This window comes from Diadema antillarum, unplaced genomic scaffold (assembly GCF_040938485.1).
Source record: "Diadema antillarum isolate AM-2024a unplaced genomic scaffold, OU_Dant_1.0 scf00000071, whole genome shotgun sequence".
NCBI lineage: Eukaryota > Metazoa > Echinodermata > Echinoidea > Diadematoida > Diadematidae > Diadema > Diadema antillarum.
Genome location: NW_027270960.1, coordinates 1,727,883 through 1,751,939, shown reverse-complemented (window position 1 = coordinate 1,751,939; position 24,057 = coordinate 1,727,883). Strand labels below are relative to the sequence as shown.

General features: G+C 38.0%; 1 protein-coding gene across 1 annotated transcript; it reads left to right on the top strand.

The window, feature by feature from the left end:
- Window positions 1-5,800: 5,800 nt before the first annotated feature.
- LOC139716877 (uncharacterized) lies at window positions 5,801-23,046 on the top strand. Its single transcript, XM_071628405.1, has 12 exons — window positions 5,801-5,888; window positions 11,500-11,611; window positions 13,006-13,098; window positions 14,203-14,267; window positions 15,576-15,713; window positions 16,567-16,708; window positions 17,130-17,306; window positions 17,821-17,916; window positions 18,601-18,673; window positions 19,397-19,538; window positions 20,678-20,838; window positions 22,664-23,046. The coding sequence occupies exons 2-12, from the start codon at window positions 11,523-11,525 to the stop codon at window positions 22,733-22,735; spliced, it is 1,248 nt and encodes a 415-aa protein (XP_071484506.1). The 5' UTR covers window positions 5,801-5,888; window positions 11,500-11,522; the 3' UTR covers window positions 22,736-23,046.
- The last annotated feature ends 1,011 nt before the right edge of the window (window positions 23,047-24,057 follow it).

Here is a 24,057-nt window from a genome sequence, read left to right as displayed (position 1 = left end):
AATTATTTTGAATCAGATGAAGTTGAATAAATCTCCAGGAAATGATGGATTAAGTGTAGAATTTTATATTACATTCTGGTCAGTGATAGGGGATGTGGTGTTGGACAGTTTTAATGAGGCATATAACAGAAGAGAATTGTCTGCTTCTCAAAAACAAGGTGTAATTACTTTGATTCATAAGGAAGGAAAAGATCCTTTATATATAAAGAATTACAGACCTATTTCATTATTGAATGTAGATTATAAGATACTTGCGAAAGTTTTGTCAAACCGTATTAAGCATGTTTTGCATGAAATAATCAATGTTGATCAAGTTGGATATATAGAAGGAAGAAATATTGGAGAGGCTATTCGATTGATTGATGATATGATCTTTTATACATCGAGCTGTGGTTTACCTGGTTATATGTTTGCTATTGATTTTGAGAAAGCTTTTGATTCGATCCGTCATACATTTTTGCAGAAAGTTTTGAATATATTTGGTTTTGGATCAATGTTATGTAATTGGGTTGAAATATTGTATTTGAATAGCTGTAGTTGTGTTATAAATGGTAAGGAGTCTACTGGTTATTTCCCAATACAGAAGGGGGTAAGGCAAGGAGATCCTTTATCCCCGTATTTATTCATTATGTGTATTGAAATTTTGGCTCAGGCAATAAGGAAGAATTCTAATATTCATGGGTTAATGGTTGATAATGTTGAAATTAAACAAATTCTGTATGCTGATGATGTTACTTTATTTCTTCAGGATCGATATTCTGTTGAGGAGGTTAAAAGATTATTTGATGTATTTTATCAAATTTCGGGTTTAAGGTAATAATGATAAAACGTATGTGTTGTTATTAGGTATTCCGAGGGAGGATTGTGTGTTGCCTTTTGGTAGAGTAGAACAGGTGGTAAAAATATTAGGAATATATTTTTCTTTGAACCCTGATGTTAAAGAAGTTATGAATTATAAGGAGATTTTGAGTAAAATAAAGAGATTATTATTATGGTGGAAACAGAGAGATTTAACGCTGATGGGGAAAGTTCAATTAGTAAAGGTTTTTGTTTTACCAAAGTTGATTTATATTTCTTCACTCATGGTAACACCTGATTGGGTATTTGAGGAGTTAGATAGGGTGGTATTTGATTTTATTTGGAGGGGTAGAGATAAAATAAAAAGGAATATTTTGTATTTAGATTATGATAGGGGAGGATTAAAGTTCATTAATTTTCGAGTGTTTGTTAAAGCACAAAGAATTATGTGGATTAAGCATTAGATTTCTGGGGATCATAGTATGAAGTGGAAGTTATGTTTTAAGTTTTTCACTAAATCGGTGGGAGGTATTTTGCTTTTTTATAGTAAGGCAATTTTAGGGTTGTTGAGGCTAATTTTACCAGAATTGTATAATGATATGTTGCAGGTTTGGATGGGAAGTAGAAGTTTGATTCTGAAAGAGGATTCAAAAAGGAATGAGGTAATTTTTAATAATAAATTTATTTTGATTGATGGATATACAATATTTGATAAAGAGTTATTTCTTAGGAATGTATATAGAGTTCATCATTTGGTAGATGTAAATGGGGACTTTAAAGGGAGAAGGGAGTTTTTAAGATTAGGATTTAGTGAAGAAATGATTGGAAAAATGTTTGAAATATTTTCAGCTTTACCGTCATCATGGAAAGGTACATTAAAGCGAGAAATGAATATGGAGGATACTCAACTGAAAATTGAATTATATTTGCAGAATAAAATATATCATATACAGGATATAACATAAAAACGTATTTATAAAGCATTGATGAGGGATGGAATTGAAGCATCATCAGCATATAATAATTTAGTTGGTTTATATAATTTTGAGGAAATAGATATTAGATTGATTTTTCTGAGGCCTCGGAAGTCTACTCTTGATTGTAAACTGCGTGAATTTCAATATAAAATGTTGTATGGTTTAATATATACAAAAGCTAAGTTATTTTCTTTTGGTTTTGTAGGAGATAATCAATGTACATTTTGTTATTCTGAGGTTGAGACTTATGAACATTTGTTTTTTCATTGTAGGAAAGTCATTCAGATTTGGAAATTGTGTAGTGAAGTTTTTGTTTTACCCCAGATGCAAAAGTTAGATTGGCAATCTGTTCACGTTGGTATTAAAACGCAGGATATTGGAAAAGGACAACTCATAAACCATTTGATATTATTGATAAAATGGATGATATTTGTATTTTCGAAGGAAAAGAGCAGGCCCCCTTTGATAAGAGAAATTAGAGAAAGAATGTTAGAAAGTAGAGAAGAAGAAAGGAAATTAGCAATGAAACGAGGTACGCTGGCCCTGCACAGCAGGAAATGGAATCATTTAATGGCACGGGATACTGCACTACTATTTGATACCTTTTTTGTGCTTTTTGTTGTTGAGTGTTTGGTGAACAGGTTCGATGTTTGTGGGCGTGTGTGTGTGTGTGTGTGTGCGTGAAAATATGTGTGTGTATCTGTGCTGGAGTGAGGTATACATGGAGTATGCCTATTTAGAGGGGGAAGTGTTGTTGAGGTTATACGGGTGAGCGATGAAGGGGTAATGTTTATAGGTATGAATTATGTACAGACATTGATCATGAAGATTTGTAAAATGTTTGTATATTGGATTGTGTGTACATAGGTATGTAGGCTTTTTGTTGACACCTGATGCATAGGTATGCAGACCTTGTGTTTGACCCCTTAACAATATTGATTTCATTATCTCATAATCACTGCTGTGACGAGTATACGGACGCAGTCAATGGATATATTTTGTAATGTGTATTGTACATACATTTTGGTTTTGCTGACCCATTAGGCATTAACAATTGATTTTATAATTATTGCGGAGATGATTATATTTGGGAAGCAGTTACTGTGTATTGTATACTAGTAGTAGAACAATCGGAAATGTACACAATGACAGTCCTAAGAATTATTTTGTAATATTTTGATATACGTTTGAAATGTCACGCTGCAAGCAACACAATTAAATATTGAATTGTAATCAATGATGGATGATGAAATCGAAATAAAATATTGTTTGAAACAAAAAAAAATCTGTGTGACCTTGAAGTTTTGACCCCATGGTATAGTGACCATTCCGAAAATTTCCCGTTTCTCACTTTGCGATTTTCCGCTACCATACGAAAACATAAACTCCCCAACGATCCGACTTCGCTGCTCAAATGTTCGTAAGAATTCCGAAATTTACGTTTAGGCCTATTTGAGGGACTATGTCCTTCTAGATTTATGAAAGTTCGTTCTCCGTCATCACAAACTGGCCCGTATTTTGATGATTTTTCAAATTAACATTGATTGTTTTTTTCGTTGGAGGAGCATTTTGCTCGGTCGCAGTCACACTGCACGATATGCGTGCTCAATGTCAATGCGTGTGCAAGGCCGCTGAAAATGCATCGCGCTCTACACTGTTGGTGCAAAATTGCACCGGGGACGTTGCGGCGCTCGTTGGTGGCCGAATACTGGTGCAGTAGACATTTGCATTCAACCCTTGCATTGAATAATTCCCGTAGACACTAATCATAGGGGTAATTGCCTAGGGGGTACGTAAATTTTGTTTTTCTTTTGCGCTTTTGCGGATACCATCAAAGATCGTACACTCATACGACCTTTGATATCATCACACTCTCGGCTTGCTATAATCAAAATATCCCGCAAGAAAACGGCGTATTTCTCGATTTTTAGCGCTTTTTCCGCGACCCGTCGCGTAGACAATACTCTTAAAACTGGACTTAATTCGCGCGCGCTTGGAAAAGTTCCGATTCTGCACTTTTGACGGTGGAATTTGGGATTTTCGATGGATTTTTGGAGGAGACTTAAGGACTTTCCTGTACGTGAATGAGTGTTAATACCGTATGTGTAATGATGTGATTTGCGTGTGATGTGACTGTAGAACCAAAGATCGTACACTTCAGTGTACGATCTTTGGTAGAACTCACTGGCTGGTGATAAAGCACACTGGCAATTAAGTGGCCGAATTCTGGTGGATGACCGAATGCACATTATGTTTACCCCGACTTTGTACTTAGGCGTGGGTCTGCCGCCTTTGACGCCCCCTCTCTAGTTTAAGTATACGATCCCTAGAGGAGTTAGCTCGAAATTTGAGGGACAGAATGTGAGATTGGATAATAAAGAGCATTCCTTCATTCATATTTCGTTCTTAGGTAGGAATGATACTTCTAAAATGCCGTAATGAGGTCCGAAGTTCTTCTTTTACCCTGCATGCATGCCTCCCTAAAAAGGAGAAAATGAAAGGGAGGCAGATACCTCTCCATTGAGGGTCACGTAAAAAAACCGCCCGCTATCGATCGCTTTGCTTCCTAAAATGGCGCTTGCACCTGCCCGTGAGCGTACTACGCAAAGTCGCGAGAGTGCACCCTACGCTCTTTGGTTCCTATAAATACAATGTACTCTTATTAAATACAGTAACCACAGTAGCCTAGTAGCACAAGACCGACGTACAGTATAGCCAGGATTTGATCGGGGTGAGGGGTAGGGGGTATGGGAGGAGGGTATCCTCCCCTCCCCACTCCCCACAGTGAGAACTTTTTTTTTTTTTTTTTTTTTGCAATTTGATGCTGTAAACGGTGTAATTTGATGCATTTTTGCGTGTTTTATCAATTTAAAACGGTCCCACTGGTTTAAGTAAGGTATAGCAGTATTTTGATGTATAGTGATTATTTATATAGGCCTAGATTGTTATTGAACAATTTGCCCAAAAATGTTATCATTGAAATACATTTCTTGTATTATGATGAATATCATGATTGCTGACTGTTAAAGGGATCGTACAGTTTTGGTTGAGACCGTTTTTGTGAAAAATGGAGAAACCTCTTGTGAAATATGAAAGAACATGTTATCTATGAGGAATTCAACGTTTATTTGATGAAAATTGGTTTTGAAATGACTGAGATATCCAAAGAGAGCGATTCTAATAAAGTGTGGGACCCACACTTTATTACGATCGCTTTGTTTTACTTTGTTTTGGATGTTTCAGTAATTCCAAACCCGATTTTCATCAAATAAACTTTGAATTCCTCTCAAAATGGTATGCTCTGTACTATATCGTAAGTGTTTTCTTGGTATCACGCAAAAAGTTAAAAATCCCAATTCTCATCTCCACCAATACTGTACCTTCCCTTTAAGCAAACAGAAAAAGCATGAAATCGAGGGTGTAGGAGAGGGGTATATCTCCTCGAACAGGAGAATGATTTTGTATTTTCAGACCTGAAATTCAGCGGTCTGGTGCAAAACCTTTGGTGGAATAGGGGACCTACTTAAATATTTTTTTCCCGAAAAAGAAAAAATAATAAATGATGCAAGTATATAAGTTTTTTTTTTTAAAGGGAAGTATTAAAAGCTAAATCACGGAATTTGGCTCTTATTCCGCGTGTGCATCATCACTGTGTATGTACAAGGTAGATGGGGGAGGGTGTGGGAAGGGGTGTCCCCTCCCACATCCGACGGAGCTTTTTGCTTATTTAGAATTGAAATAAAGCGATCTGAGGCACACTTTTTGTGAAAAGTTCGGCAATTGCGTCTCTTATTCGAGAGAATGACTTTTTTCATTTTTAGAACTGAAATTCAACGATCTGGTGCACACTTTTGCTTCTGACCCAGGTTCGATTATCCCCGCTGAACGCTAGAGGGCGGCAGTCACTTGCGTTTCACCAGCGGCCGTGTAAAATCGGGAGAGTTACGTTGATCAGCTAGATTGTACGTAAACTAAAGGCGACGAAGAAGCACAAGCGAGGCCGAGGGATACCGTCGTCAGCGATATGTATCTCAAAATATAACTCGGTAATTCTCCGTTGCCAATGATTTCTTCATCATGTTGAGCAGTGGCTGAGCATTGTCGACGATTGAGGTGATTTTGCTACAGGATATACTATCATATCCCCTTTTTCTGTATTGGGATTGCTAAAATATTTAACGTTACACTAGTCACTACCATCATGTAGAAATCATGTAGAAATGCACACCATGCACACCTACCATTTCCTTCCTTAATTTGTCGATAAAAACTTCTCGTGGCTATCAGAAATGTCAAGATGAACCATATCTGATGGTTTCATGAAATTTCATAGCCAATTACAGAAGAAAAGTAGCTAATTTTGACTCAAAAGTACGCCGATCGACGGCTGTATCAGCGTAGCATGATTGATGATCGATTATGGGGGAAAGCGATATAATAATGATGATCGATCGTTATAGTCTGTGATACAGCCGCTTGTTTGGTGTTTAACCACAATAATTACGTCGGCTTAACAGTAAAAAGTTTAAGAAAGAGATTTCGATGCGTCTATTTTTTGTTGTTTTAGTTAATTTTCTCCTGCGTGCTGCGTTTGACTGTATACAAACATTGTATCTGTCAACTTATTTTGCTGACTGAATGATGGGAGGATAATGTGTGTACAAAACAATAAAAGATAATAAAATGGACCTTACTACGAAACAAAAGCAAATATTGGGGTTGCAGTTCTTGTATACATAATTAATAAAATGAAATGGAATAATGAATAGCGTTACTATCATAAAAACAATAATTTATACTATAAATTGAACTTATCAATTAAAAACATAAATTTAATACCATTTACCATCACCAGAAACAAACAACAAATCCCCTTCGAATTCAACTTCCTCCTCATCTTCTTTTCTCTCTCTTTCTCTCTCTCCCTCCTTCTAATAGCCTTACTCTTTTCTTCCACTTTTCCTTCAACCTCATTCTTTTCCCTTCAACATTATTCAAATTAAATCATTAACTTTTGTCATGATAAAATTATAAATACTTGCCACAATTTCTAAAGGAAGGACGTCTAAATCCTGGTATGAATAATCTGTATCAATAATTTAAGTAGTGATAAACATGATAGTGGCAATGAAAAGAATGAGAAAAAATACGAAAATGAAAATAGATCTAGGGCCCACACGTATTGCACAAGTCGTGTTAATATTGTTAGTAAGCGGCTAATTAGAGACTACCAGAATCGATTATAATCGTTGACATCGTTCTCTGTGAAATCGATGCACTGCTTACTACGTCGGAACTATGATCGCGACCGACGTACTTTTCAACTCCGATTTCTCATTTTTCTTCCCTTTTCGGCTTTCTAATTCTATGAAAACTCTCTGATATGGTTGAATTTAGCATCTCCAAGAGCTGCACAAAATTTGATTGACAAACGGCGAAGCGAACGGTAGGTGTGCATTTCTACATGATTACCACATTGGATACAGTCAAACCTGTTTGTAGCGGCCACCCAAGGAAAACGGATGAAGTGGTCGTGGCCGCTATTCATCCAACTTTGTGAGCATTGCCTAACATTACATGCAATGTTACACAAGAGACGGGTTATCATCCAACTTTGTGAGCATTGCCTAACATTACATGTAATGTTACACATGTCATGTATCATCGTTACCGCAGCAGCGACCCCATACGGACAAATACGTACTGTGCTCCAGAAATTGAAAAAAAAATTGGCGAAAACAGAACAGAAAAAGAACGAACGTGGGTATGTAACCGTTAGAGGGGATGTTGAAATGGATGTTCATCGGAAGCCTAGTGCATAGAAGTGGATGACGGCTCCGAAAGGGTTACCGGAGATAATTGCGAAATGGATGCAGAGCGGATGCAGAGCGGATGAACAGGATGCATCACGTACGCCTAACAGAAACTAACACTTTGTCCGTTCTAAATACTTTATATACAAGATGCATATGCTTACATCCTTTCTATTTCTATACGTGCTACAAGGTATTAATGATGTATAGATGTTCCATGTACCATACCCAGAGGATGCAGAGAGGATACAGCGGACGTTAAGGGATGATAACGGACATACAATGTTTGTTGCTTGTATGTCGCGGATTCACATCATACATGGCGGAAAGTTCATCCGTTCTAAAAGTTTTTGCGCGGGTGAAATCACAGCGGATGGATGCTCGATGGATAGAGCATATGAAACACGTATGCGATGAGTACCGGTACACAGTGTTTTCCAACGGATGGCAAGATTTTTTTTTACATTTTACATACTTTTTGCATCCGTAAATGCAGTGGGACCAGGCCTTGTAGGTACTTACATTTACACATATGTATGTGTGTACGTGTGCACACAAGTGCTTCATGCATTGAGGAATGCCAGTAACATAAGGCGCGGTCAGACTGGCAAAACATGGCGAAGTCTTCTCGATCTTTTGTCGTGCGTTCACACTGGCAGGTCATCAGTGCGCGCGCGCAAGACAAAACAAAGAACGCGCCGTCCAATGGCTAGTTATTGTGACGTAACAATGCCCATCTGTACATGACAATGGCCTCGCAGGTGGTGGACTGGTCACGTGACAAAGATCGCAAAGTTTCAGATTCTCGCGGTTACACTGGCAAAAGATCAAAGTGTTTGGAGGGGGAGGGGGAAAAATCCCTAGTTGATATGGGAAGTTTCGCGAGAAGTTTTGGGGGAAGTTTGCGGTCACACTGGCAAAACTTTGAGATCTTAAAGATCGCGATCTTAAGGGCAATTCCGCGGTTAGTAACGTTACATTTGAACAAATTCAGATATTTATTTTTACTACTAAATTACCATTTATTCATTTCAAGTCAAAATTATGTCAAAAACATGTTCATCCTTCCCAGGTTTATGATACAGAAAAGAATGAATACAATCCATGAAATATTAGAATTGCTATGGCAACTTAAAGGGCAGGTTAGTAACGTTATGAAAAAAGGACATGACAAAAAAATCAATGTCTTGTAACAAAAAGTGTGCAAAAATTCAAGTCACTTCAAACAAAGTGTTGCACTAATTTTGATTATTGCATCATGACAAATGTTCACACAAATTTTTTTAGCAGTTCGACCAATTATTTTTTAGCCAGACCCCCAAAAGCATGGTTAGTAACGTTACGAATAGTAACATTACATTTGTCCGGAGTAATTCCGCAGGTCATTTCACCCTTTTGTAATTGACAAAATGTCACATGACTTCTGGAGTATTCAAATGTATTCATCTTTTACCCATTAGCAAAACTTTGAGGAAAAAATTTCAAAGGAACCCACTGTAATTTGCATTTAAGTGAATTTCAGCATCCCCAGTCCCACATGTACATTTTAAATGATGGTTTTAGATCTCGCGAAATCAATAAATACGAAAAATAAAATGTACTGAATTTGAAAGACCTTAATGATTGGTGAACATCCATGGCATTAGTTGGTACCTAAATTAAAGAGTAAGATAAAGAGGCACATTTCTTTTATCCATGTCATGTCCACCTAACTGCGGAATTGCCCTTAAACTTCTCAATCTTTTGCAAGTCTGACCACGCCTATAGATGCCAAGTGCAAAACATTTTTGTGAGTGAGATTTTCATGACTCAGCATCCCGGCGCACGTGCATGTGTGTGAGCAAGGGAGCGAAGCGACTGAGCGAGGGGAGGGTGTGGGAGGGGGTGTTTGTCCTCCTACGGTAGGGAACTTAGTCAATTTTTAGCTCTTAATTGGTGCATACTTAACCCATTCCATACGGGAACCTGGGGGCCTGGGTATTAAGTCTATGGGGATTTCAGTATCGAGAGGGTTAAGTAAATATTTTTTACTTATTTTGAAAGACAAAAGGGAATATACCTTCAATTGCAACTCTCACTTTAATAATCCGTTAAGCTATGCTCCCAGTGCGTGAGAAAAATGGGTGTCATGCGTGAGATCGTGAGACAGACCCTACATGCTTGAGTCTCACTCACAATGCGTGAGACTTGGTAGTTCTGCGGTAAACTAATCGGTATCCTACTATAAAATTATGAAATTGTTGTACAGCATGTGTATATGTTACAGTCGTTAAGTATTATAACTGAATGAGTGATGAATGCAGCGGTGGCGACCACTGAACGTTGCCAAGGTCAAGGAATAACTGGCACGCTACAAAGCAGAAAAACACACTGAATTATTGGCTCGGCTTCGGCTCCATCGGGTCTGTGGGCGCTGTTGACAGGTTGCGGGGAAACAAACTTTGTGGCCGCTGGCCGCGTTAACAGGTGGTCGCTTTACACAGGGTCTTTAACAGGGCTTTTCTCTCGGGGGATTTTTTCAGTGGCCGCTATAGACAGGTGGCCGCTAAGGCAGGTTTGACTGTATTTTCTTCAAGTGGTGGTAGAAAGATTCGGCAAAGATTCTCTTTTTGGCATGCAGTACCAGCCCACTGCGTCGTGTCGCCCGCGCTCGCCCATACAGCAGGTAGACCCATACCGGACAGAATGGAACTCAATCCGGCATAATTGACTGTAACATAAATTTAGCCCACGAGTCTAGACTGCAGAGGGTACTGTAAAAGTGGATATTTTCCCGCGATTAATTTTTCGCGCTTCGCTGGGTAAGAAGAGTTTAACGTGTCTTTAATTCCGCGGAATCAAGACATCACACACGGGAACATATGGCAAGCAAAAATATTTGCATGCTTTTATTTTCGCGCTTTTATTCAATTTCAACACTGCGAAAATTTCCACTTTTACAGTACTACCAAGGCCAGGGCCGGGGGGGGGGGGGGGGGGGGGGGGGGGGTTATCCCACGAGACCGACACCCACGATCGAGTCATACAGCCCAAGAGTTCGACATTGAAAACAGGTCCATGAGTCATACAGCTCACGAGTCATACAGCCCATGAGTTCGACACTCCGTAAAAACAGCCCACAGTACGAGTTCGACAGATACAACACAGCGCATAAACGGTAATGTGTCGGTCTCGTGGGCCTTGTTGGCTTAGTGTCAGACTCATGTGCTGTATGACTTGTGAGCTGTGTGACTTGTGGGCTGTATGACTCGTGGGTGTCGGTCTCGTGACGTGCACCCAGGCCGGGCACCAACCTAGTATCGTTATTGTAATGAGGTGCAGTTACACATGGCACATATGTCGAAAGTTAGATCTACTCTATGTATTTTGCCTGTATGTATAAATGCCATGATGTAGAGACTAGCAAGATGAGATGGTTAAATTTAATTGTAATTTAGATCTATATTAACTTTAATTGATTATTTAATTGTATGTACATAGTCTAGTACGGTAGTTCTAGACTTCGTTGATGGAAAGTTCTGTAACTGCACCAGCGAGGGGACAGTTTCATGAAACTTTTTGTCAGTGATTTACACTGACAACTGTTAAAAGCTACTGAAATCCTTGCATCTGATTGGCTGATAGCAAATTTGTCGGTGAAAACCTCCGACGAACTCGTTGATGAAACGCCCCCTGGATTATTGGAACTATGGATGCCATCCAGCCATATGGGCAGATGGGATGAAGTCAATGCAGGATTTGCAATGTTGACCGAGGGCCCATTTCTACAACAAAGTGTAAATTTGATTTGCAATTCAGTATTTATAACAACAAGAGCAACTATCTTCTGTTGTTTGTTTTTTTAATGATGAGCAATGAACAATTGTGCAATTATGTAATGTATTGTGTTCTTATCATTGCTTTTTACACAGAAAGTGAGGTCAATCTTTTTGTGATGTCTACTGTCTTTCTTCACATCGGTCAATGTGGAAACCAACTCGGTCAGCAGTTTTGGCAGACAGTTTTGAGAGATGAAGAAGCTAAGTGAGTCGTCAGTTGTCATAAGTGGTGCTGGTAATAGACAATAGTGCATAAGTTTTTGGCTAAATCATGATATCGGTCCCCTCTTGTTCTGCATGTGCGTCTTCACTATGTGCAAAGTCTATGGAGGTGCATAGCAGTCACCGACAAAACACATGACAACACATGTCAAAATGAATGGTTGTGAATGGAGTGGGGACCTACAATGTATTTCAGGATAATGCCAACGTTTTAGAATTGGTAGACAAACAGTGCTACATGTTTCATTGTTAATGCAACCATCAAGTTAGCTTCATTTTTTTTTTTCAGTGCTGTGATAACAACCTAGCAACAACACTCTTTGGGAGGGGGAAGGTAGGGAAGTGTTGTAGTTAGATTACTCAACAAAACATAAATAAGTAGGAGTGTTCGTTTTTGTTATAATTTTGTGTGTGTGTGTGTGTGTGTGTGTACACAAAGCAATCAGAGTGTTTAGTGTTAATGAATTCTTTCATTATCACTTTCTTGTGAAAAGAGGTATAGCTTTGAAATGTCACACCTTATCTATGTTCAAATGTCAATAACACTTCAGTCATTCTGTTTGTCATGAGTTCACTCTGTTCTTTATAACTCAAGCAAACTAGCTGACCATTGTGTGGACCTGCCCTTGACAAGCGTTAATTAAGTGTGTACAGTTGTATGTCGGCTTGATTGCCTGATTTGAGAACGGGGCAAACTAAATGAAGAATGTACCCCTCCGGTATTTAATTTGTGGTGATTCAGCACTTTTATCATGAGTAAGTTAGAATAAAGTTATATCTCAATTGACTTGACCCCCCTTTCAGACAGTAGAAAAATGTCTGAGCTGGTAATCACAATTCTCTTTTAGAAAAATACGTTGTAGTGATTCTTAATACCAAGACACCAATCTTGCCATATTTTGTGTGCCTGAAAGCAATTTATTGTCATTATGATTTGAGAATCTCTATTAGCAAATCAAGGTCTCAAGGTGTTTTCGAATCTTGATTTGCTCAATTCGTTGTGTGGACTTCAAGCCTTGAAGGCTTAACCTCCAAAACATGATTGAGGATGCAGTGCTAACATTGTAAGCTCAACACTACAGTTACTTCAGTCCACAGACCATGCGAAATGTCATTTGGTCTGCTTTTGCTGTGCTTTCTGTCTCATGCTTTGCAAGTTTGATTGATAGGTCAGGAAGCTCATACGTCAAAAACTCAAATCAAGATTTCAAACCCCATTAGAATAGACATTCTTTTATCACCTGAAAGTTGTTTTTTTGTAAAGTTATTACATGTACATCAAGCATCTACAAGTGTAAAAGGTGTGTAGCTCAGTGCAGGATTACAATTGTGGCCATCAGATCATCAGGAGGGGTATGTTTTTGTTTTTATTTTCAGGAGAACATTATGGAGGAGAGACAACAAGCTCCCATCCATCCATGTGGACACCGAGAAGAAGGTTATTACATCCCTCGTGAGAAACAGCAAAATGTGAGTGAGTGGAATGATCATGATGTTGACCTGCCCAGAGCTACTCCTTTACTTGATCCTCTGTGTGCTTTGAGGCTGCTTTGTTACACAGAAGAGTTTAATACACTGTCCAAAGTCATTGGCACAAAAAGGGTTAATTTAGCAGGGAGGGGGGGGGGGAGGGTTGGGGGAGGGGATGTCATGGAGAGCTCCATGGGGATATTTTGGTCATAATTGTCACTGATCTTGTTGTGTAATTTTTTGCCTGTGAATTTCACTGCATATCTGATATCGAGAAAGACTGGATGGAACTAGATATTGCACAAAAAGAAACTGGGAACTTTGATCATCTAAATATGTTGCAAATTTGAGAATAAATTTTAACTGTAGCAATTTATGCTATTTTTTTATAATTTTGCAACTAAACAAATGATCTATACAAACAACAAACAATTCATATTACTTTTTTTCTCGTACAGTATGTGATAACATTAGCAGTGAAGAGTAGAAATTATATTGAAAAGATGAAGTGCCAAACCACAGTTCTGTGGTTTCTTGAATTTGATGGATTGTACCAAAATCCTACCTGTCTCCAGTAGCTTAGCAGCTAAGAATTTATGGTTGTTTTTGCATCCTCATTGAATGAACAGAGACATGCTGAAAATTTCAGTATATTTTTCATTGGATTTTGTTTTTGATTATTGTAATATGATCACATGTTATTGATTAGAGCAACTCATCTTGAGTATTTTTGTATACAAACATTACCATTACTACTATTTGGCATTTTAGTTTCCAAGTTTACTTGAGAGAATAAGAATATCCAGAGATTACCATGATGCGTGTTCAGTTTTAAGGGCTTAGGTTACCAGCTTAGAAAAATAGTGTTTTGAGATGAGTGCAATGTGAACTATAATCCGTTGTTGTTGTTGTTGTTGTTGATGTTGTTGTTGTTGTTGTTGTTGTTGTTGTTGTTGTTGTTATCATCATCATTATTATTCTACCAGGTCATAACAAACATTTCTAAAAATTACCTCATGAATATAAATTCATTGTGAAGTAAAGGAAGGTGATTACACAACCTGAACAAAACCTCATAATTTTCATAATCCCCATTGTGCCCAGATTACCTGTCAGAGATACCAATGTAGTCTTGAGCAAGCAGGGAAGAGGAATGAACTGGGCAATGGGTAAGTAACAATCCCTTCATCCTGGTAGATTTCACCGATGAAGTCTTTTAGCCATGAGGTACAAACTCGCTTGCATGCTTGGCTCATTCCATTGACACATCAAGCCAGTATTAATTTATTCATATATTCATTTATTATTTCATTTATATATGTATTTATCTATTAGTTTAATGGAAGGTACTAATGAAGTGATCCCTTTTTTACTGTGATGTTTTTTCTTTTCGTCTGTCCCTCCCTCTGTCTTTTCCATAGATCTGTAATTATATCAGTTACATGGTATGCCTCTATGCTGAGGTGTACATGAGGTCTGGGGTTTGAACTTCTTTTTCTGTCAGCCATCATGCCTAACTATATTGCCTTGAGGCAATTTGATTGTGCTTTCTAAAGGCATTGTTCCCATCATAATTATATGTTATTTCAGTATCGATATTATTTCTTGTGCAAAATTTGACAGATATGCTTTAATATCAGATTTCACCATTAGCAAAATACCACGAAAGTCTAGATAAAACCTAGATATTCTGCCATTAATTGTTAGTGCAGTAATCTGAAAGTTAGGGAACTGAACTCTTGGAATAATATTTCTTACATCTGGGCAACATACTTTCCCTGTAAAACTCAAGGGGCTGCTAAGCTTAGGAAGAATTAACCTTATGGGAATGATATAGCTTGACTTTTATACACTACCACTTCTGCTGGTGGACTTGAACCAGAAGCCTCAAGATTGAGGGTCTCTGTTTTATCCACAGAGCCATAAGGACTCATCAGGGCCCCGTTTTATCAAATTGATTAAAGTCCCAGAAATCAATGATACCTCTCCCAAATCAGTCATTAGTTGATAAGTCAGTTATAACTTCAAATCAGTTCTAAGTCTCTTTTTAAAACCAGAACTTTTAGTTGACTGGATTATAAGTCGATCAGAGTTATCATTGATCTCACAATCAATGATAACTGTCACTTGGTAACATTGGGTTTGTTTGTCTGTTTGTTCGTCTGTTTGTTTGTCTGTTTGTTTGTTTGTTTGTTCACTTCCATCTGAGAAGATGGCTGGATAGCCCATATTCAGCTACGTTAAGCTGGTCTTCCATGGGGTCGAGTTGGATGTGAGGTGGGACCACTTCACCGGGTTAAACACCCTGCGCTTTGCGATTAATGAATGAAGGGGGATCTTTTACGTGCATGAGTTGTTACTCTCTCATACACAGGACCTCCATTTTATGTCCTATCCGAGGGACAGGGTCCAATCTTGTCGAGAAAAAAAATGAAATAAATCAAATGACATGTACTTGATGTGTTTGTTGTGTGTAGGTTACCATGGTACAGCCAGAAATCCCAGCACAGCCCTGGTGGAGCAGACCCTGGAGACTATGAGGAGAGAGATAGAACGATGTGACTGCTTCTGTGGATCCGTCATTATGCACAGTTTGAGTGGTGGAACGGGTTCAGGTTAGCAGTCATTGTAATGTAATTTGTGAAGATTGTGAAGAGGTTCCACAGAAGATGATGATACTGTAAATGAAGAAATTTTCACTGTACATCAATTTTCGCGTATTTCGTGCAACTTTTGGCTAGTGCAAATTCTGAAAACCAGCGAAAATGTATTCACAATTTTGTCCGCACATTGTGAATGGGTTGACAATTGCACAGTGTGAATTCAACAACCTGCAAATAGTTTTTGACCACTCAGCGTGACAAATTAATCATGCACAACTATTGATGGTTTACAGTAATCAATGTAGTAGTACAAAAGGATGGAATTGATGATGGTGGGGATTTGCCTACCTCAAGAAGGATGCACAGGATGAGGTTAGCACTTTGTGCTTACATGTAGCTTATACAAAAAAAGTGTATGTTTAACCTGTGCTGTCAAGTGACAATGATACATAATGAAGTAAAAGAGAAAAAAATGGAGCTGAAATTAATGTATAAGATGCTGCATGTGAAATATCAAAGTGCAGTTTCTTTTTTGTTTGGGGAGGTTTCACATTTTCATGTCCTGTGCTCGTGTGTCATTATGTGAGGATAAAAGCTTAAAAAAAAAGGTTTATTTTAAAAGTTAGATAGGTACATTTTAACCCGTTGCGGACAGTTTAATTTTGCTGCAACACACATTTCCCATAGACACCTGCTGGAGTATATTCGGAACTCGTGCTAAATGGGTTAAAGAGATGATATGGGGGAAAAATTCAAAGCAAAGAAATGTACAAGGTGTGATGTGTCAAGTTATGGTTTGCTATGATGGGCGTATTCTATTGAATGAGAGCATTGCTTAATTTTGAATGTTTCTTCTGCTTCCCAGGTTTTGGTTCCCGGCTGTGTGAGGGGATTCGAGATGCCTACCCAATGGCATACCTCCTCGACATTTCAGTAGCCCCACACAGCCACGGGGAGAGTCCCTTACAGCATTACAACAACCTCATGTGCCTTTCCTGGATGCAGAAGTAAGTTGAATTGTCCCTCGTCTGACACATGTCATAGATTTTCATGTTTTCCTCTAGCAGTCAACACAGAAAACGAACATACTGCATTTACCAGTATATCAACTGTAGCTTTCATCTTTGCAGTCGGTTATTCTGTATGCAGCTTGCTGCATTGTATGCATTACTGGAAGCAATTGACTAGAATTTGAATGATATTTGGTGGCAGTTTTTACTGTGCAGGTGCTTCCTCTCTGGCTGAACTCTATACACTGTAGCAAGATACAAATTTTAAATCTTTCTGTTTGGAAAAAACAGTAGTATGTTTAGTAACCAGACTCTACAAAATTTCATTGATTTTTGTAACTTACCGGGGACAGAAGATAATTATTCTGACTTTATGATATGTGCAATCTTATCGTAATACAAACTGTCTTTCTTTCAGGTTTGCAGATGGTGTCATTCTATTCCACAACGATGAAGTCTTGCATCAGTTGCAGGGCATGAACGTCACCAAGGCGACCCGTGATGCAGCCAATGTCAACATCCAGATGATGAATGGCTACATCTCAGACTCACTGGCAGGGCTACTGTGTCCCATCTCCAGTAACATGACAACCAGGTAAAAAGTCTTTCAGCCTGCAATGTTTGAAGATGTGTACAGGATTCTATGTATGGCCACACTGCAGTCTGTTGAGCAGTTTGACAGTTGGTAGCTGTCCAATGCCAAATATTCAAAGTAGAAGGTCCGTGCATATGTGTAGTGCTTAAATTCTAAGAGCCTTCGTTAAATTCGAAAGTTATTACAATTAGACATTACCTGATTGAATCAAGGTACAACATGTATCCATGCAGTATTTCAGGAAAGCTGATTTACCAAATCTCGGACAAAATATGGTGGTAATCAGTAGCGCTTACACAACCGCTCCAATAATCATAGTATAGAAGCAGAGGTGTATTGGCTATTGATATTGCTGTTTGCTGTCGAGACAACCAACTGATGTGATATGCAGTGTAGGTTTCTTTTTTCTGGTCATATTTTGTACGTAATTCAATATTTTCAAGACAGGACCTTGTGAATTGAGCAAACATTTCATCCTGAAAATTTCACAATTTCAGTGTGATATTTCTTCCAGTGGTATTTCGTGTGGGACTGAGGCATGGGAGCTACTGAGATCTGTTGCACCTATGCCCGTGTATAAGTTCCTTCATGTCAACCACATAACAAAGAGGTAGGTATTAAAGCCCTGCTTGGATGGCTCAAGGGCAAGTCACAAAACACATTGTGATTAGAAGTGTGTTTTTTTTTGTTTTTTTTGGGGGGGGGGGGATGTGATAGGTGTGACATGTGTGACATGTTCCTCCTTTTCATTAGTTAGAATTGATTTAAAAAGTAAAAAACAAACCGAGAGATAAAATAATGTTGCTTTGTTGCTTCTAGCAGTAGTGGGTGTACAATGTCCTTGATCAGGAACTGATGTATGTATTGTTTTATTAATAATTGATTGTCTAGATCTGTTTTATTTAATGTCTAAAATATTCTTATTGTAAATATTCATGTCTCAAATATGAATTCTTCACATAAACAGGTTACAAATAAGAGAAGTTCTGTAAATAATCTTGCTATATTTTGGCACTGTATGAAAAATATAAAATACTAGATTTGTATGATCTTTAGTGCATGTGCAAAGAGTTTTTCCTTGCCCCTGTCATGGCTCTCTTTGGCAGAAAATAAAACTGAAGAAATCTTAAGATGGATGAATGAATGAATTCTCAAGAATTTAGTGCTTTATCGCAGTGCTTTCTTATGCTAGATGCTGTGGATTTGCATTGCTTTTGTATAATGTGTATACAAGTTGTTTTGCAGTTTTGCATTGGATTACTTTTCTTCCCTTTGTTTTTTTTTTTTCGTCCAGCAAATCCACATGGGAATCCATGGCCTCCAACCTGATCCAGAATACAGTTCGTTACAATGCTGATGGAAAGCCGGTATCCTTGTAAAGAACCTTTTGCTGATTATTTTAGATTTTATATGCATAATTTTTACTGAATAATCAATTTTATGATGGGACAAGATTTCTACACATGTTCAAGCATAATGAACTGTGTAGTTGTAGACACAGCACAATTAATCTACCAGTTTACCTAATGTGAAGTCTTCTCCAATTCCAGTATTTGAATGTTCACAAATCAATGTGAATGTCGGCCCTAATGTGAAAAGTCATAAGGAATTGAATAAAAAATTAGTGTTTTCACAAAACCCTACACCTTTAATTATTTATGTATTTTCTATTCAAAATGCAGTATGACCAGCTATTGTAGTACCAGGACGTAAAGATTATAATGACAGAATTCTTTTTCTGAGACTGACGGTATTCATACAGTTTTTGCTCTCAGAAAGTGACTTCAGTATCAGCTCCAATCCGTCCAAACTCACCAAAGGCTGAAGCACACAGACATAATGGCTGGATGCATGATTTATTCTCAATGGGGCAATCCAAAAGCTAATAAATATATCTTTTGATGCAATGCATGGGTAATAAGTATGCAATGCATAAATTATATTTTTCATTACATACAGTGAGCAACTATTTCAGTTGAAAAGAAAGCTTGGGCATTATAGACTGAACCGTTTCACCTGTGTGCATACAGATGTTTTGCTTTCTGCTGCTGTTAATGTTGCCTTGACATTACTCTTGCTGCTGACCCAAGTTGTCAGCCCTCTCTTCACTGGTTGCTGTGCGTGGAGACACATCCAACTCTTTCGCTGGCAGCCTTCAAGTTGTGGAGAAGAAGCTGAGAGGGGCCTTCAATTATGTCAAGTGGAATCCGTTCCCCATTGATTTCTGGATAGGTGAGATACTGGGAGTGCTGTGGAAGGTTTAGTACTTCATGCAGACTGCAGGACATGAACATATCACAATCTTAATGTCTTTGGCTCATTATAGTATGTTTCGAAGCGATTGTGCCAGTCATTGATATATGTATGCATCTGTCTCTCATCTCTCTTTCTGTGTCTGTATGTAAACATATCAGTCTCAGTGCATTGTATTGTAATTTTAAAGGAGAAATCCAGTCCAAATACAAGTTAGTCTGCTAAAGAAGAGTAAAATCTTGCAAGTTCAACAGTAAAAATTGGATTGATATTGGGTGAAAAATGAGGAAGTTATGACATTTTGAAGTTTTGCTAATTTCTGCAAAACAGTTCTTGTACAGTGGATTTGAATATGCAAATGAATGGGTCAACCACGTCATAACCTCACAATTTTCCATTGATCCTGTACCAAAAATGACAAAAATTCAATGTTTCTGTCATTAAAATATGATGTTATTCCTGATTGAATAACTTCAAAATAGTGAGCAATTGGATATACCAGGATTTAAGCCTTGGGCTTAATTGCGTTTGAATGAAAAACTGGAAATTTCAAAATTTATGTAGAAACACATGGCAAGTTGTGAGGGTATGACATGCTCACGTTTCCATTTGCATATTCGTATTGTCCGTTCAGGAACAGTTGCCTGAAAAATGAGCGAATTTTCAAAATGCCATAACTTCTTATTTTTCACCCAATTTTTATCAAATTTTTACCGTCAAACTCATAATATTTTTCTCTTTCTTATCAGACTAGTATATATTTGGACTGGTTTTTCCTCTTTCATAGCATGATACATTATACCAATACCTCCAATGCATTATAAAACTGTCTTCCATCAGTAGTCAGCTGTTTGTATTACTACACTGTGTGACCATTAATGTGTAAAAGAGAGAGAGAATTTTAAAATAGGCCTTGGATTTAGCAGTATGCAACATACAATGGTACTTTTTACTGTCTTAGTACACATTAGCATATTTTCCCTTGTCACAATACATTTGTGGTGATGTAAAATATTGCCGTAATCAAGAATTCTTTTAGCAGTGATTGTTTTTTTTTTCTTTTAAATCCAAGGATGTCATCTATTCATCATCTGTTATAACGTTTTTGTGTTGTCTAGGCAACAGACAGGGTATTTTGAGTAAGGATTCCTCGTCGATGACAACATGCATGAACACGACACATATCACAGACTTCATGCAGAGAGTGACAGACAGAGCGAGAGCCATGTACGAAGCCAAGGCATTTCTCCACTGGTATCATCGCTACAACTGTGAAGAGGTGATCTATTGCTCCTTAATTTTATCTTCTTCAGCTATGGTAATGAAATAATCTTGATAACACAGTTATTTTAGGGTTGCTATGCAATGGGTGGTAGAAGGCTTCACGGTGCACCACGTATTCTTTCTGGAGTATGTGAGTGGCCCTGAAAAGGGCCTACCCAATCCCGACATTTCGGCAAGCATGTTCTTGGCAAGCATGATACAGAAAAAAAAAAATGTGAATAGCATCATTGGATGTGACAGTTTTACTATGTCTGTGTGGGGTGGGGGTGAGTATGGAGAGAGGTTTGGAAAGTAATATGGTGTGGGTAGGAGAGGCAACTGAAAGACAGGCATACTGTAGATTGTGCTTAGACAGTGATATTATAATTGGTGTGTAAAGAACACGACAGTAATCTTTGGGAATTTGCAACTGCTACATACTGTATACAAGCATGTTCTCACCGTTCTCAAGGGAATGCAACTTCAATCTCTTGCCTACCACACTGTGGGTATGAGATGTTGATTCATTTTATAGCTCGTAAGTAATACATCTATTTATTATCATATCATATACCGAGTGTCCCCAAAAAAGCGGAACGGTGGATTGTCAGTATCTTGCATCCTAAAAGTGATATATTTTGGACATCATTAGAAAGAGCATCTTCCGCAGAAGACAATGATACCAAAATCATTAAATTTGGTTCAGTGCTTTTTATTCTACGCCAATTTCTGTAAATGCAGTCATTTTCAAATTTTGCTGGAGTTTTGCAACTTATGAGATAATAATCTGGGTGGGACACGCGTTCCATACGATGAATTATGTAAGCTCATTGATCCATGTCAACAAAAGATACAGCTTTCACATTTGGCGCGCACAGACACACACACACACTGTTTTTTTCCTGGCCCACGCCCAATGTGAAAGCTGTATCTTTTGTTGACACGGATCACCGAGCTTACGCAATACTCACCGTGTGGATCGCGTGTCGCACTCAAATTATTATCTCATAAGTCGCGAAAAATCCGGCGAAATTTGAAAATGACTGCATTTACAGAAATTGGCGTAGAATAAAAAGCACTGAACCAAATTTAATGATTTTGGTATCATTGTCTTCTGCGGAAGATGCTCTTTCTAATGATGTCCAAAATATATCACATTTAGGATGCAAGATACTGAAAATCTACCATTCCGCTTTTTTGGGGACATCCAGTATATGATATGATATTAAATAGATGTATTACTTACAAACTACAAAGTGAATCAACATCTCATACCCACAGTGTGGTAGGCAAGAGATTGAAGTTGCATTCCCTTGAGAACGGCGAGAACATGCTTGTATACAGTATGTGGCAGCTGCAAATTCCCAAAGAATACTGTTGTGTTCTTTACACACCAATTATAATATCACTGTCTAAGCACAATCTACATTCTATGCCTGTCTTTCAGTGGCCTCTCCTACCCACACCATATTACTTTCCAAACCCCTCTCCATACTCTCCCCTACCCCACACATAGTAAAACTGTCACATCCAATGATGCTATTCACATTTTTTTTTTCTGTATCATTGTTAGCCAAGTAGACCAGTTTACCAACAAATTTTAGGCATACTTTTATAACAGAGGCTTTTCCAGACGGCTAGAGAGCTTGCCCAAGACTGGCCCAACACAGCAACAACTGATGCATGCAAAGTGCATTCCTATTATTGAAATATGTTGAGTATTAAGTATGTACAGATGGATGGAAAATGCAGTTGCCAAGTCCATAGAGGGAAAATGTCTCTTTGAAAACACATGTAATCCAGTCTATTCAACATGTGTATTTCTCTGTTCTCTTATGAAGCCTGACTTTGAGGAGGCATTTTCCACATTGGCTGAAGTTGTGCAAGACTACAGAGAAGCGGGTGTCGGCTGAACAACCCACCAGGCAGGACTATATACCACGGACAGGGACTGTTCAGCCCCAGACGGAATCCCAAGCAATGAGCGGCTGAGTGATTGACAGGGATGACCCCAGCAGTTTGAGGACTGCCACCTTTTCTGAATCAGACTTTAATATCATCTTGGAGGCTGTTCATTACGATTGAGTTTGATGTAGGTGGGTTTGCATGTTTTTTTGGAGGGTAATGACTTGGTTCCTGTTAAGATTGTCTCTATATAATATATATGTGGGTTCAGACAGCCATACAACCAAGACACGTGGACACAAGCAGATATATGTTCAGTGCTTCTATATTCCTCAACTTCTGGAGTGCAAGTGAAGTTAACTGCTTATGTTGCAGCCTACATGAGAGGGTTCTCTTGGTTCCTCACAGGGGTACATGTTACATAATAGGTGCCTAGCAACTGCATCTAATTTGGCACTGATAAACTGTGATTGGGCATCTCCTAGAGATGTGCATTGTTGCTGGGGCTATGCTGGTCTGGGTTTGCAGACTGCGCTACACATATATTACATCTCCCTTTTTTGGAAAAGCAAACTTGTTTCTTTTCAAGTTTCATTTTTGCGAAATGATATGAAACATTTTCTAAGTGCCAATTTAGATTTACACAAAGTGATAACAATATAATGAGTTACCTTTTCAAAATACACACTGTCATAAATGTTTAAGCAGAAATAATTAATCAATATCTCAGTTGTATGTATTTAACTATTGACATTATTAAACTCAACACTACTTAAATTCTCATGAACTGAATGGCATAGTATCATGTGTAAAATACTACTGTTTTCAACTTACTGCAATTGCTATTGACTTTTTTTTTTCACTTTTTAAATTTTCACATTATATCTCAAAATTCTGAAAGGGTTACTATTTGGAATTTTTGTGTTCACTACATGTAACTTCTTGTCCAAAGTATTATAAAGTTACTGACAAGTAATCATAAGTATCACTCTTCATTAATGTACCTGTTCACTATTCGTATCATTACAACTGATATTACTTCATAATTCTTATACAGTTAAACAATCTTAAACTTAAACCTACTACGTATTCTACATGTATTTACATTAAAATAAAACCAAATCATAGTAATTTCGTTCCAGGTCAATTCCATGTTCAATCATTATTGTGACAATTTGAAATACAGTAATCTGACCCATATCTCCAACCAGATCGCATTGCAGAGTATGAATTGTCATATGAAGCATTGTTCCTCATACTCTGTGGTTTATACTTACTATGACCAGCAACTGTTCGTAAGTCACTTCTTTTTCGACGGTATTGTTTACCT

Coding starts and splice junctions, on each gene's coding strand:
- LOC139716877 (XM_071628405.1), top strand. CDS start 11,523: ATGTCTACTGTCTTTCTTCACATCGGTCAATGTGGAAACCAACTCGGT. Junction 11,612..13,005: donor TTGAGAGATGAAGAAGCTAA/GTGAGTCGTCAG, acceptor TTTTATTTTCAG/GAGAACATTATGGAGGAGAG. Junction 16,709..17,129: donor TGCCTTTCCTGGATGCAGAA/GTAAGTTGAATT, acceptor TCTTTCTTTCAG/GTTTGCAGATGGTGTCATTC.